Source organism: Mustela putorius, unplaced genomic scaffold (genome assembly GCF_011764305.1).
Source record: "Mustela putorius furo isolate JIRA1106 unplaced genomic scaffold, ASM1176430v1.1 tig00003858_pilon_pilon_pilon, whole genome shotgun sequence".
NCBI lineage: Eukaryota > Metazoa > Chordata > Mammalia > Carnivora > Mustelidae > Mustela > Mustela putorius.
In genome coordinates, this window is record NW_025422010.1 from 30652590 (window position 1) to 30669858 (window position 17269).

At 34.3% G+C, this 17269-nt stretch overlaps 1 protein-coding gene across 4 annotated transcripts in view; it reads right to left on the reverse strand.

The window, feature by feature from the left end:
- Positions 1 to 17269, reverse strand: part of RPRD1A (regulation of nuclear pre-mRNA domain containing 1A) — a 77150-nt gene that overhangs the window by 23876 nt on the left and 36005 nt on the right. For 3 of the 4 annotated variants that reach the window (XM_004752290.3, XM_004752289.3, XM_045065518.1), the window contains exons 5-6: positions 14085 to 14211; positions 13803 to 13978 (exon numbers count right to left, since the gene is read on the reverse strand). In XM_004752290.3, coding sequence (XP_004752347.1) covers positions 13803 to 13978; positions 14085 to 14211 — 303 coding nt within the window. Of the gene's footprint in view, positions 1 to 9768; positions 12521 to 13802; positions 13979 to 14084; positions 14212 to 17269 lie in introns of those variants that run through there. The other variant, XM_004752291.3, reaches the window with a different exon arrangement.

Sequence of the window (17269 nt, forward strand, 5' to 3'; positions counted from 1 at the left end):
CATCTCAAATAACAGGGCTTAAAATATTAACTATAGGGGTACCTGGATGGCTCATCGATTAAGCATTCAACTCAAGTCATGAATTCAGGGTCACAGGGCCATGAGATCAAGCCCTGTGTTTAGTTCCACATTGAGCATGGAGCCTGCCTGTGATTCTCTTCCTTTCCCTCTGCACCCCACATCGCCTGTTCAAGCTCTCACAAACAATAACCTTAAAAAATATTAACTATAGTAATTTTTAACATAAGAAATCTGCCTGAGGAAAACTGTCCTTCATAATACATAATTTTGTGGCAAAAATGTCCTGTAACTTTATTTTATTCACACTTTTAAGGAATGCTTTATGTATACTGACTACAGAAGTCCAAACTTCCCCAGCAACCTCACTTCTCCACAATTTCACAAAGTAGCTTGTCCCACTGTTTCACTCTTATGCTCTCATTTTACAACCATTATGATTATAATGCTGTTGTTAATGTTGTTTCCTTACTTGTTTAGAATTCCCAATCATTCCTTTTTCAGTCAGAATTACAAAGTACAGAGCTTTTTGTAACATGGCTATGAGAACACTCTATTTACTGAGGGATAGGGGTGGGTTGGGATCTCCAGGTATTTAGGCATTTTCAGTACCTCAGTGTGCTAAGTCTTCTATTATTTGCCAGGAGAAATTTCATCCCTCTGTGCCTACTGTCTTATGTATTGTTTTTCTGAAAATGCTTGGTGGTTCCAGTGATACTATTATCCTTATGTATACAGACTGTATGTGACCTGCTTCGGTTGTCAGTAAAGTGGACAATATCCAACATGGACTATAGTAATGATTGGTGTTTTGAATATATATCATCCGCATCACTCCAGGGCCTCACCAGCCAGAAGGGCTCTTCTCCTCTGCTCCAAGTTCCCATACAGACACAGATTCCTCATCGCTGCAATCTGGTCCAAGAAGGGAGATGCATCAGAATTAACCCTCCTGATTGTTTCCACTCTGGAGTACCCTTAGTTCCAACCTCCTGCTTCTAGGTGTTCTATGTGGGGTATAGAGTATTTGTGTAAACACTTCCACTTTTAGTAAATGCCAAGATGCAGTTCCTCTCTTCAATTCAATTCCTGTCAGTATCTATCTACTAAGAATACTGACCCTAGGAGACACCCATCATTTCCTTTTTATCAGAGCCGATTTATGTCATATATTATATATAGGAAATATAATTTCTTCATTTTCTTTGTATCAATATGTATCTTTTAAGCAACCTTGACCATCCTGACCAATCATTATGAACACAACTCTCTGTGACAATGAAAATTCTGTGTATCTACACCATCCAACAAAGTGGCCAAAAGTCACATGCTGAGGATCTGAAATATGGCTAGTGCTGAGGATTTAAATTTTATGTTTTACTTAATTTTAATTAACTTAAATAACAAAGGTGGCTAAAGGCCACTTATTGGACAACTCATGCAGTTCTGTAGCTCTATACATTTCATCTCAACCCCTCTATTTCATCTGGCTTTCCATCTATTTCTCTCCTCTCACCCTCTTTTCATTTCATCTATCTTTTTATTTTATATTTACATGATATGTAGCAATATGTAAGGTATCTATCTATATATCTTAATTACTTATATGATAAAGACAGACCATACTAAGTTTTACATATTTATTCTAACATCTTAAAATAGAAGTCAAGGGTAGAATGTCTAAGCAACTATTCTTTTGTTTTTTTCCCTAAGAATAGAAAAAAAAATCTAAATCATCAAGGAAACAATGTAATACTTTATTTGAATCCAAATCTCTCAACATAATCAATTACATTCCAGAACACTGGGGTGAAATGTAGAAAACACTTTAGACCAACTTGATTTCTGAGACAGTTATTTTCAAGAAATCACGAAGAACTAAAAGGGTGAACGTGAGCAAATACTGTACTGAATTTTAAGGAGATAGATTCCGTAACATTAGACAAGTAAGGCTGATACAGGTCAGTCAGAATCTCAAAATGTGACTAAACATATTATTTTAAAAAACACAGGAATGCAGGCACAAACCTTAGGATGCTAAGATTATAACTAGCAATAAAAAAACCTTCCTTTTTTGAGAGGACTATAGATCTAAGACAGACAAGCTAGCTAGAAAACCTCCAAGTTTTCTTGTGTGGGGCTAGAACTTCTCAGGTAGTTACTACATGCTGGGGAGGTATAATTAATATCCCTATTGTGCAGACAAGGAAACTGATGTACCAAAGAGGTCAAATGTATTGCCTAGTTATCACTGAGCTAGTAAGTGGCGAAGCCAGAATTTAAACTCATATGATCCAGTTCCAGAGTTCCCACTCTTCATCACAAAGCTAAACTGCTTCTCAAAGTTTTATTCACTGATCTAGGACCAAAGTCAACTAAGAAAAATTTCTAACCACAGACCTATGTTTTGGACTTGTCTCTCTAACACATAGAAACATCTTATCTATAACTCAGAATATATCCTTAATAAACCTGCAAAAGCAAGCAAGCCAAGAGAGCCAAACTAAGAAATGACAAAAGTCAAGTTTTCAAGAAAATCTACAGGCTGGAACATTGACTCAGTAAGATAATAAAGATACACATATTTTAGAAATTAAGTATGTGAGAATGATGAGCAACTCCCAGAATGGCTGATGTTAAAAAATTAAAGAGGTATGAAGTAGTCCCAAAATTAACATGATAAAAATAATGCCAACCCTCCACTGTCAAAAATATGTATGCTCCATTAAAAAAAAATACACATGTACACTTCAGAGCCTAGAGGATTATACACAACAGAAATAAATGTCATAAATTACTTATGTTATGGTAAAAATTTTATTTACTGGACCTTACTTAAATATTCTTTATTAAAAAAATAAAGACACATTACAGATCCTAACTATAGTTACATACTTTGTTTACTGAAATGATACTCAAATCCTTTTCTCAGAGCCCATTACTTTCATCAGACATACACTTTTAAATACTTACTTGCAAAATTCCCAACCCATGGATTAGGAAAAGTTAACTAAAAGCAGGGAGAGTAAATGCTTTAAGCACTCATTGCTGCAATAAATAAAATGATAACCAACAACAAAAATCTCCCCCACATTATTACTACCTAATTAAACAGTATTTTACATTTACATTAAATAGGCACAAACACTCTTGGTATCAAGGTCTTGATATGGCATGACTATTCTAGTAGTTATGGACATTTATACTGCTGATTCTCCCATGGGTGACTTTAATAAGGCAACCTGTGCCCATTGGGACTCCCAATAACATGAAGATTCTGGAATCACAATAACCAAACCAGCACTGGATGATGTGCCTGGTGTGCTGGCAAAATAGATGCAAGGTTCTGATCAAGTCTGGCCTGACTTGGCAAACTGACAAAACTCTGGCAGTATCATCTCCTGTGACTTTGATTTCCTTTTGGACTTGCCCCAGAATTGTATCATCTGTGAGTTGTCCCATAAAAGCTATAATAAATCCCTTTTTTCCAAAAGAAACCCAAAAAAATGTGAGAAAACTATCTCAACTCCCAACATAAGATAAGCACACTATAAGGATGAATACAACAAAAACAATACCAACAACAAAATACTCAAGGAAAATATTAAATGAAAATAACAAAAAAAGAGGAAAAATAATGAGAAATGATAAACACCATGAAGTAAAGACTTGGAAGATTCAACATAACAGGGACTTAAGGAGAAACTGAAACAAAAATGAAAGGCAACTTAGATCTTCACAATAAAAGGAAACATCAAATACCCAGCAAAACTAACAAAAGGCCAATATCCTACATATGTGTTAGGCAAAGTGTTAAATGTGTAAGAGAAAGGAAAAATACAGTAACTAAGACAAAAGAGAAAAAAAAGACATGACCCACAAGCAGAAAGGAAAAACCATTCTCAGTCTTGCCTTACACTATTTTTGTCACTCTTCATGAATGCTATACCTGTACTTTATTTTGACATAGTATACTAAAATACATATTCAGGTAAAAATTTTAATAACAAGTAATATATGAAAAATGGTAATGACACAATAAAAAATAAGAAAAATGATTCTTTCACACCAATAAAGGATCTAAGATCTTATAAACAAAATTGGTCTATAAGGAGCAAAGAGGGGAAAAATAAGGAGCTCTTATTTCAAATTATGCATTTTCAATATTAGTAGCAGATTCTGGTTTTTAGCTTCCATTCTGGATTTTTTATATTTTCCATTTTCTCCAATGTATTAATCTTTATGTATGGATACACATACAAACACATAAGTATATATATTTGAGCAAATACTTTTGTGAAAAATTTAAAAAAAGAAGTACATGTTTCTAGCAATTTTCCAGAACATGGAAAAAAGACTGCTCTCAATCAGTGTGTTCCCTTTACATCAGAAACATTCAAGTAGAGGCTATCTTTTGGGAAATGTTCTAGAATAACATCTAGCACAATCCAGCACTGGTGGATTACATGATCTCCAAAACTCTTTCTAGTAACAAGTTACCATGAACCTTAGACTATATATATCATCGCTTTGTAACAACAACAAAGAGCCTAATTAAAAAATGGACAAAGGACATGGACAGGCATTTCTTCAAGATCATAAATAAATGGCCAATCAATTAGGATGGCTACTATCAATAAAAACGGAAATAATATGTGTTTTTGAGGAAGTGAAGATAGAACTCACTGCATTGTTGGTAAGAACATAAAATGGTACAGCTGTTATGGATGATATGCTATGGTACAGCAGTTTCTGAAAACACTGAAAATAGGATTGCCATATGATCCAGCAATCCAACCCAAAAGACCTGAAACTAAGGACTCAAAAGAGGTATCTGCTAAGCGCACGCTTGTAGCAGCATTATTTACAACAGCAAAAAGTGGAGGCAACCCAAGTATCCATCAACAGATGCACTGGAAAACAATGTGGATACATTCACATCATGGAATATTATTCAGCCTTAAAATGGGAACTCTGGCACATGATACAACACTAATAAAACCAAAGTACATTACATTGAGCTAAGTAAGCCAATAACAAAAGGACAAATAGTGTATGATTCCACTTATACTAGGTACCTAGTCAAATTCAGAGACAGAAAGAATGGTGGATGTCAGGATTGGGAACAGTGGGGAATGAGGAGTTGTTTAATGGGTACAGACTTTCGAATTCGAAAGTGTAATGAGTTCTGGAGATAGGCTGCACAGCAAAAAGAATGTATTTAACACTACTGAAGTGTCCACTTAAAAATGCTTAAGATGGTCAATTTTATGTAATGTATATTTTATAATATTTTAAAATACAAACCAAGAACCATGCCATCACTTTAATGGCTCCCAGAATTTCCCCTACTAACTAGCTACTTTTAGAGCACTATGCAATTTAAATGACCTGGTAAAAGGAAAAAAACAAAACAACCCAGAAAAAATTATGTAAAATAAGGGATTCTAGTATTTATTACCAACTCTCTTCACAAAGATTGCGTCATATGAATTTACATCAATAAAATGCAACTGAGGACATCTCCACTTCCACCACCTCTTGTCACCAGAAGAATATCATTTTGTTTTCTTAAGTTGGAGCAGACTGAGCATGAAAATAATTTCGCTTCACTGTTTTATTTTTATCCCTACCTACATCTAGGAATTCATGAAAAAAATTATCACAGATAAGCAAAGATTCAGCAAAAAAGGTGATTCAAAGCAATGTTTTTCAATAGCAAGAAACTGGGAAAAAATAACTACTTCATTGTAGATAATGAGAAAATGTTTATAAATGAGTAAAAAAGACAATATGTAAATAGTACACACTGTATGATTCCATCTTCCAAATCTTATCAGTGGTATTTGAGGGGTAGTGAGACTACAGGTGCTATCTGTGTGTTCTTATGAATGGTTTCTAAACTATGAGGATCACTTACTACTTTTACAATCAGAAAAATTTTAGTGTCAACTATTCAATTTTTTAAGAAAGCAAAAACAAAAAGGAATTTTAAAATAGTTTGCTCATTATGTCAGTTATCTCAATAAAGCTGGGAGAAAATAAAAATAATTGAACTTCGCTGCACAAAAAATAAAAACAACAAAGTTTATATTTGATCTACCTAAAATCAAAATCATCCTCCCCACCAAAACTAGTTCCCTATTTTAATATTCTTTTAGTCAATGTCAAAATCATTTGACTCATGGTTTTCAACATTTCATTAATTTGGATTCCTTCTACCTCTCTATCCTCAAACCTAATTGATATATTTTTACCATTTGTTTCCGGTATCTGCTCATTCCTTTATTTTCTCACTGCTATTATTAACTATATTATCCATAATGTAAAATTTTCTAATTAAATCCTATCTGGTCTCCTTTTTTTTTTTTTTTAAAGATTTTATTTATTTGACAGAGATCACAAGTAGGCAGAGAAGCAGGCAGAGAGAGAGGAGGAGGAAAGCAGGCTCCCTGCTGGGCAGAGAGCCCGATGTGGGGCTAGATTCCAGAACTCTGGGATCATGACATGATCCGAAGGCAGAGGCTTTAACCCACTGAACCACCCAGGCACCCCATCTGGTCATTGCAAATTCTCCCCATTGTAAACCGCTCAGTAACTTTAGCCAGGCTTGCAAACACTGCCAACGTCACCATTCCTTTCCAGCCTTTAGACTGCTACAACCATCAGCTCAACCAGACCTTCAGTGCTCTCCACAATCTGGTTCCAACCTACTTTTTAATATCACTTAATAAGACTTACTTCTAGTAAGTCTCAGCGGCCACAGTAACAACAGTAGAAGTTATCCATTACTGAGCACTTATTTGCTCAGGGAGAGTGCTAATTGCTTTGTAAACATAAATTTTTAATCACAATGTTCCTCTTGAAGGGTATTACATTATTAGTTTATTCTTTGAATGAGTGAGCAACCAGAAGGCAATTACAGCTTAAATTCCTTTCTTTTTATGTAAAAAGAAAGAACACTGATTAAAGACTCTGCTTTCACTTGTGGCTCCAGTTCTTCTACCAGGTAGCACTGTGACTCATACATTCAGGGCTTCTTCGAGGCTGAGTACTGTTCATTTTGTTACTCATGTTTTCTAACATATTGTTAACATGTTATTCTATTGAAGGAAAAACAGGGCAAACTGGTAAAATAATTTTACAATTTTTAAATGGCCACTTACTCCTTTGTTTCAAATGCTCAACTGCAGTTCTATAAGCTGCATTCCTGAAAACAAGGCCCACCTTTTGAAAGTATTCGGCTAGACTAATATGACTTAAAAACTAGTTCACCTACTGTGCTTGATATAATTTTCCTCAAAAGCCTCAAATCTCCTTAATCATTTTTATTAAAGCAGCATTCTTTTTCTGGTTTAGTTACAAAATAAGTCACCAATTTAAAACATAAATACTTACATACTTCTTGCAAATTACATTCGTACTGATATTCACTCATTCATCATTTCAATCATTTACTCATTTAACAAAAACACCAGGAGAAAAGTACTACTCCAACCATTTACAATATGGCAATAAACATGAAAAACAAAGTTTTAAATCTTCCAAGAGTGATATGTACCATAAAGGAAAAACAAATAAAAAGCCAAAAAGAAAATGACACTGTAATATACTGGGTGTGAAGAGGGCAGGAGAAGGGGTAGGTGGAACCAAATGAAAAGGCAGTGAGAGAGGCTGAAGAGGTGACGGGGACACATACATCTACATGAAAAAAGACATCAGTTAAGTCATGAACTGGTTGAGAGAGCATTGTACCCATTCTGTTAACGATTAGCAAGGCAGAAACCCTGCGCTAGAAAATGCTTCACCTGCTTTAAGAGTTAAATGGATGCTGTTGAGATGGTTCAAGATGAGGTTACATGAGACTCACAACTAGTGATATCATGGAGTTTTAAATAAGATTTAAAAGTGTAATGGGAAGCACTGGAGAGTTTTAAACAGGGGTATGATGAGCCCAGACTTCTTCAAAGATAAACCAGGCTGCAGTTGCTTAGGAAGAACAGGAGTTAGGAGAAAGAAAAGGAAGATGAGTTGTTAACAATCTAGGTAATATGACAACCACTTAGACAAGGGTAGCTTGGCAGAAGTTACAAAACACATATACTATAGTTCTATTTTAAAAGGCACAATGGTCTTCCATTTTTATAATAAACTGAACTCATATTTATCTCTACTCCCTCCCAAAAAGAAACTAAAACAGTAAAACAATTTTTAAAGGTGGAAACCCAAAGGAATGAAGAAAAGGGAATCACAGCACACAGCTGTCAAGAAACTTTTGGAAGACAGAAAAAACTGGAGCAAAGGAATAATGACCAAAAGTGATTTAATTCATTCTGAGGAACTTTGGAGAGGCTCAGGACTTTGAGGTACCAAGCTCCTTGAAACCTAATAGTGAGTCTTAACGCTGACAATAAGGATCAACTGAAAATCTCTATATCAGTCTGTTAAAACTCTTACCCCATAAAGCCAAAAAACAGGAGTGAGAAACCAAGCCAAAGATCTGCATTTGAAGATCCAAATCATGGACAAAAGTGAAAACACATGCCCCATGTTATCTACCCAGCAATATAATGCATTTTTTAAAAGAGAGAAATGAATGGCCCAGAAGACCTATACATAATATTTGGGAATCATCAAAGACGATGTAGTACAATCTTACTGAAAGTTAGATTGATAACATGTATCAAGTCCTTACTATGAATTAGCAATTTCATCTTTAGGAATTTATCACAAAAGAAGACATATTTGAGTCAAGAGTATACTAGAAGAGCTGTTCACTGCAACAGTGTTTATAATAATATCAAAGCAACCAAAACACTTAGTCAAAGGACACAGAGCTGTTAAATTATGATATAGCCATTCATTAAAAAGGAAAACAGTAGTTTAAGTTGTACATATATTACATGAAAAGTACACAAGATACATGAAGCCAAAACACAGGGCTAAACCTTTTGCTCAAGGAGCTTCTTTCCTATGATGAAAACAGATTACTGCATAATCAATAAAAAATATTAAGATTATGATCCTTAATATTTAGATCTCAAAAAATAAGAACCATTCAGAAATTAGTAATGTCTACTTTAAAAAAAATCCATATAGCTCCATCTTATCAAATTACTTCTAAAGTTAAATCAATGACTTCAGTGAAAAAAAAGTAAAATGTAAGAAATAACTGAACTACAGATGAAAGATTCCATAAGCAGTTCTCCGTATCTTTACCACTATAATCTTAATAAAATTTGAAATTTGATAAATAACCATCAAAAAGCTATATGCAGGTGTTGTAACACCTTCAGCAAAATTTTTAAATCTGCACTTTCAGGGCTGTCTATTTAAAACATTCTTAATTCCTATAGTGAAAGAACAGACATTAGGAATCTCTAATCACTAAAAGTCTCAGGCAAAACAAAATTTATCTTAAGCATTTAAAAAATGATAATTGAACTTTCTGGGAAACAAAGCTTTATGAAAGTAAACATTCTTGAAAATCCTGGAAAACACTGTCTAGCAGATAGCGGGGATGGATAACAAAAGTAAACAATGTATTCAGAAACAGGGAGAAGGCCAAGTAAAGTAAGAAATGTCTACTTGGGAAAACGCCATTTGAATTTTTTTTTTTTAAAGATTTTATTTATTTATTTGACAGAGAGAGAGATCACAAGTAGGCAGAGAGGCAGGCAGAGAGAGGGGGAAACAGGCTCCCCGCTGAGCAGAGAGCCCGATGTGGGGCTCGATCCCAGGACCATGAGATCATGACCTGAGCTGAAGGCAGAGGCTTTAACCCACTGAGCCACCCAGATGCCCCACGCCATTTGAAATATTAAGTATGAAAGCAAATACATATAAAGTAAGTGGAAAGAAAGTAAAAACTCATATATACAACAATCATTATTAATTAAAATTGTAGACATGAATACCAAAAATAATACAAAAATCTACTGCTTAATTAAAGATGGGTAAGACAAATGGGCCACTAGAATTAAAAAGGGACTACATTCCCATGTATATATATATAGGAATTAAATATAACAGAAACGGCCTCATTAACCATTAACTAGCACATGACAAGGGGCATTTACTATCACTTCAATTAAAGCTGTATGTCACACCATAAATTAAAAAATCCTAATGGATAAAATTACTAGGGAAAAAATCTAGAAAGATAGCATAGTATTTTTAAAGTTATGAAATGAGAAGACCATCTTAACTATATCCAGAAAGCCCAGAATCTATAAAAGAAAAGACAAACATTAACATGCAAACTTAGAATCAAACAGAAAAACAGTCAAAGGAAATAGGGATTATACAACAAAAATAGCTGGTAAATATTTTAAAAAGATGACCAATCTGGGTGAACAAAAAAATCATTTTTAAACTATCAGATATGCAAAAAATTTTTTTAAATCACTGATATTCAGCATGGGTTAGGTTGTACAGGAAAAGATGCATTCATACTGCATGGAGTTTAAAAAGGCAGAATATTTACACCTGAGACCAATACAACATAGTGTACTATACTCAAATAAATAAATAAATGCAGCAGCAAATGAATGAATGAATGAATGAATGAATGAATGAATAGGCAGAAACTTTTGGTGGACTTAAGTATCCTGTCGAAACATAAACACACATTCCCTTGGATCCACATATGCTATTCTGTTTCGGACAATCAATCTTGCAAATACACTTGGACAACTAAACTAAGCCTGAATCACCAGGATGTTCTCTGCAACACTACCTATATAACACACAAAACTAATAAAAGCAACTCAGTGGCTGCAATCTGACACCACGAGAAGAGGGACAGGCTTAAATAAACTAAACAAGTAACACTCATACAATGAATACTAAACCCTCAATTTTAAAAATGAGCTAAATCTGAATATACTGATGTAAGATAAACAAAAACGATAAATACAGTCCTCTCTGACAGTTTTCCCATCCAGACTTCTAGAACTTGGAACTATAATTTGACTAAAAAGCCATCAAATTGTGACTTCCAATATTCCATGGAATTCTAGCAATTTAAAACACACCTGGGTACAATGACATAAACAGGGATTTTATAAAAGCATATTTCCTTACACCACCTATATTGAGCATCAAAGACCTTATCATTTTAAATGTGAAAGAACTGCTGATATCTGTACTTTACCCTCCCCAACAGTATCAAAATCAAAATGTCACTTTAAGTCTTCCCTATCCATGAATATCTTCCAAAATAATAAACGAGGTGAACAAGGGTTTATTCGGTATTTTCTACTTCTGAGTGGTAAGATATGATTTCTACAGCCATCTGTGACATGCATTTTGTAAGCATAAATTAGATTAATAGTCTAAACAGTCATCTGCTTAGAAACCAGCTAAAGTTAGTCACAAATTCCAAAAATGATTCGTAATTGCCAAAATTTTAGAGAACACTTCATGTTTTCATTCATTACAAATGCTTTAATACCAACCTCCTTAAAAAATATGAAAGAGATAATTCCTGAATACTTTATGTTCGATGTAAAGAAAAAAACAAAAAACAAAAAATGACTCAATACCTGATCAATGACAGCTGATATTCAAAGATGCAGATAACTCAAAACTATTTGATGATACCACGGCTTATATGTACGGTAAGTATAAATCTTGACCTCTCAGTCTCAACTTCAAAGTGATGCCACCTACTTGATACAAAAAATGTCTAAATATCTCAAATCATTTCTGTAATCTTTGGACAAAGAAATCACTCAGTTAATAAATGGTAACTTACAAAGAGCTCTGTGGAATGACTTCCTAATTTATTGTAAATCTACATTTTTATTACTTCTAAAAACATGCTCAGCATAATTTAGGTGGTCTCTTTTTTAATATAATATCCAGTCATGCTGAAAAACAAGTTCTAGAACACTTTAACACAGTGATTACCTCTGAGGAGGGAAGAAGCACAAAGAGTTGGAGAGAGACTTTCTATCTTTTGCTACGAACTTAAATTTCTTTAAAACCTGGGAAAAAATGTGCCCTTTGGAGGCAGAATTCCTGGGTTCTGGACAACTCACTACCTCTTTGTGACCTTGGGCAAGTTATTTAATTTCCCTGTGCCTCCGTTTTCTTTACCTGTAAAATGGGGATCATTCTTCCCGCTATATAGGATTAATGTGAAGTGCTTACAACAGTACCTAACGCATGGTAAATGTGATTGCTATTATTATGATCAGCCTCATCACCTATAACCATCAACTATGCAATCTAGCTGAAAGGAACTGGGAAAAGAGGGAACTGGAGGGTGACATCTGATCTATTTCCATACTTCCTTACATTTCAAACAAATTCTATTTTTATAACCAGTGATAAATAACAAAAAAGTGAAAAAGTAGCATACAGTAGAATAACAGTTTCAGTCTTCAATTTTCAAAAACATGAGACAATACAGGCTTTGGAGTTTGATGTTTATTTTTAGCAGGAAGAATATGCTAATGATGATGACATCGTTAGAAGATACGCCCATGTCCAATACCTGCAACAGAAGCTCAATAGAAGTTAAAGAAACCATACCAACAGACGAAGGACAAAAATTGCATAACATTACTTACCCTTAATTCTGCTAACAATAAAACAAGTAACAATGTTTAACACAGAAGTTGCATCACAATATCAAAAGCTACCTAAGTTTAGTATCACCCGTTCCTTCATAAAATTTTTTACCTTTTCCTTTCCATGTATAATTGCAAAACCTTTCTAAAGGTAGAGCATGGTGCCAATAACTATGCCCCAAATTGAAAAGGGTTAATGCTAAATTAAAAGTTGAGAATTTGGGATGGGAGAGCTCATGATCAAATAGTTGGTCTCACAGGCAGAAATGATGATCCTCTTCGGCAGAGACCACTAAAACAAGAACTAAACACTAATAAAAGCCACTTAGTAGAGGCAGTATCATAACAAACCTAAAAATTTACAGAGAACTGCTTAAATAAAGGGATCCAGACAACTTAGAAATTCTCCTACATACATAGATAGAATAAGAAATTGCTAGAGGAATAAACAATTTAAACAAGAACTAGTCAAAAAAGATTCTGGTCCATTCACCCCTGACAACAGCTACTCTGCCCAATGGAAATAGGAAAATGTTTCTCTTTTTCAGCTCTGCATCCCCAGACTCATCAACAGTATCAATCACCACTTAACTTAAAGGAGTGATGACTTTCTTTTACCAAAGGTTGCGTATGAGCCAGGAGTGAAGTTGGAATATGTTAAACATCAGAATCAGGGATGCAACAAAAGAGTAACTTGAAGACTAACTTCTTGAACAGAACTGATGAACTTTAGAGGGACAGCGAGAGGGGGACTAACATACCCAGAATTAATTCTATGCCAAAAAAACTCTTTATTTTTTTATTGTATACCTAAAAGTACATACATGTACTCAGAACAGGAATTCAATAAATCCAACCATAAATTACTATAGTTCACACCAGACTTTATATTGCTGTTTTCCAATTAGTTCTGTTCTTGAAAATGACAGTTTAAATTCTTTGGATGAATTACTCTTACCGGAATTCCACATGAATAATTTTATAAAGCAACCAATTTTCATAATACCAAATTTCTAAGTTTCCTTAGGCTGCTGACTTGGTTCAAGCAGAAAGAAACCTGTTCCTGCAAGGAATAGCTTACCTGGGCCATTGTCTCAAAAGGTCTATGTCAAAAAAATGCAAAATGTACAGGAATGGAGTATTTTGAAATGGCTACCAAGAAATAAATTAAGCAAATAAACACTAAAGAAGGAAAAGGTTACGCACTTCCAATTTATGCTCTTTCTCTGCAAGGGCTTCCTTTTGACAACGAAGAAAATCTGCTAACATTCGAGTGAGTTGCTTCCTATCATCTATTTCAGCCGCCAATCTGCCATTGTAATCTGCCAGCAACATACAAGCATCCTCTACCATTTTAGAAAGCCTTTCTCCAGATTCTTTATCTAAGAAAAGCACAGAATAACAACATTATACAACAAAAACAACACCATATGCCATTCCCTCACCCTGACTTCCAAAAAAGTTCCAGATCACATTTTTTTTTCTTACCTGTTATCTTATCTAGTAGGGATACTTCTTGAACTTCAACAGGCAAAGATGCTATCCTCTGATGAACTGCTGCATCACCTGAAGCTGCATTCTCTAGATCTTGCAATGCTCTAACAAGATCTAGAGTCTAAAAAGTTATACAACTTTAGAACCACAATAAATGAAGCTTGAACAAATACGAAAGGCTTAAAATTTATTTCATATTCCTTACTCCTTATGGGCTATAAAGTTTTAAATATAAACTACTTTTGAAGGCAGTCCATTTCTTCTAAGAAATATTAAGAAAAACAAACTATACTATGTCAAATATTAAAAATATATATTGAAAACTAAAATAAGATATGGCCCTCAGCCGTCAGGAAGTCATACTCCAGTGGTAAAGACAGATAGTGTAAAAATAACTGTCAGACTCTGAAAGTAACAGGCTTCATTTATATGCCAAATACATACAGTGGCAAAAGGGAAAGCAGGCTATAACTTCAACCTACACAATACAAATTTTACATACAACATATTTATTATATTATCACTGTACCTGAGCAGAATATTTTAATACTAAATTGGATATTTGGGGTGGGGGATACAAATCATGTTCTACTACAACAAAGAAGAGACCTCAAGTTTCTATTTCTACATGATGTAATTAAAGCAGAAGAGCAATGAAGTTTGGGAATATGTTTAAATATGGTTATCTTCAACTACTCTATAGTTTGTTAACAAGATCATTAAAATATCACAAAATTCCATATATCTGATGATCAATACTTCCATAAACACTTAGCCAATATAAAAATTATTTTATCACTAGAATATTTTACTTGCACTGTTTTCATATCAGATATAATTAGGAGGGAATGGCAAGCCTTTGCTGGTAACTTCAATTCATAATATCTATAAATTTATTCCAGAGAAAAATTAATACATTTTTTTTTTACTGGTCTCCATTTATATCCCACCTGCTTTTTTTTTTTTTTTAATCTCTTAAGACTAGTTCCTGAAACAGTAGGAAATTACACACACACTTGAAAAATATAGGATATATACAATTCTGTGCATCATTAAAGATACACTGACAGATCGTTATTGATTTTTCTTTAAGCGATTCCCTTACAAAAAAGTTGTCACTGGAGTCTAGCAGAAAGTAAATGATCAAATGTGATAAGAATGAATGGAGTCTAGGGGCACCTGGGTGGCTCAGTAGGTTAAAGCCTCTGCCTTTGGCTCAGGTCATGATCCCAGGGTCGTGGGATGGAGACCCACATGGGGCTCCCTGCTCAGCGGGGAGCCTGCTTCCCCTCTCTCTATCTGCCTCTCTGCCTACTTGTGATCTCTGCCTGTCAAATAAATAAATAAATAAAATCTTAAAAAAGAATGGAGTCTAATAAGAAATATACTACCCCACATATGCTTTTAATTCATTACTATGTGTTTAATATTCTAATATTTTACAAAATAATTTTGATTTAAGATATATACCACTACAAATGAAAGTGAGCTTAAGAGCAATGATTATGAGAAAGCTTGTTTCTCAGGGTTCCCCAATTAACTTTTATACTGTCATTTTTTAATCAGTCTTAGAAAGTTCTCAAATTTTCTGAAGCTCTGATAAGTAATCTGGCTTTATGGTCTTGATATACATGCTTTCACTACAACCTGCTCTCATCTCACCTTCACATTCCCATGTGAGTTAATTCTAAGTTTCCAGAGCTGGGTCAAGGATCAGATAAAAAAAAGCAAAGTTGTCTGAAAACATTAGCCTACAACTTTCTCGTAGAAGAGAAAGAAATGAGCTCAACTGGAGCCTACAAAGAGAAATTTTAGCCATTCTTATAAAGAATGACATGAATAAAATGACAGCTACAAAGCTGAACCACTGAGAATTAAACAGTGTAACTAATCTGAAAGTAGTCATTATAAAATGAAAAACAACAGCATTTTATTTAAGTACTAGATTAGAGTCAGACAGATACTCCTAAGAAGTACAACCGAGGCTACTCTTTTCATCACAGAGAACACAAGAGGATCAGACCCCATCTCCAGAACTTGGGTAAAATACTGTTCATGGAATCATAAGGTGGCTCTCAGCACAAAGTGCTTTGTCTTAATTATTGCCAAATAGGAAGAAATATAAACCTAAGTGTTTGGTTGTTTGAAATGTTGTTGTTATTTTTTCCTCAAGCTTTTCTCCCTGGTGATCATATGGGCTTCAGTACCTCCTGTCAACGAGTGAACAGGTAGCTTGGTTCCAGTCCTAGCTGACCACCTAGCTGAGATTCTTTCTGCCTCCCCAGTATTAACACTGACATAACACACCCACAATTTTATTCCTTTCAAGCTCCTTTCATTGGGGAAAGCGTTTCACCCAGCCTCTGGTTTCGTGCAGTGAATTCAGGTCCAGTCCTCCAACTCCCATGGAGCACTTTGAGTTCTTATTACCCTAGTATTTCTGGAAAGCCATGTTTGCTTCCAGACCAAAGCTTAGCAAAAACCAGGCTCTGGCACACACATGGAGTTGTGCGCTTCTGTACCACTTCTAGCCCACGAAGATATTTACCTTGTTTTATGAGTATGGCTATGTCTTCATTCTCTCCTTTTAAATTTTATCTGTCCCTCCTATATGTTTGAAACATAGAAGGAGGAAGCTTTAACACTCAATGCCCACATAATTAAAAGTTAAAAATGTTTTTCTGGAATCATCTGATGGCTAAAGAATGCTATACTGTACCAACCTGGGAGGACATGGGGTATTAAGATAATGACTCTAATCCATCTTATTTTACCATGAACTATATGGTTCTATAGTTACATAGAACTATATGAATACATGCTTGTTACTATAACACTCATTTTTACATGTTTAAAAGAAAAAATACTCTAAAGGGCAGTGTTTATCTCTAGGAATGGCATTTTCAGTGTACTTAAATCATATAATAATATAGTCTTATCATATAATGTTCTATTTATTTAAAAGGAAACTATTTAAATGGGGATATCTCACCAGACCTAATCATATTTAGCAATCAGATATCCTCTTTCTATGCAAAATATAGTTGCCTAATATACAACATACTACATTAAACATAAGCAATCTGTCATCAGAAAATAAGAGATAGTCATATAGCTTCTTTCTTATAATCAGAATTATAATAAAAATCAATTTACAGAAGTAAAACATCAAAATTAAT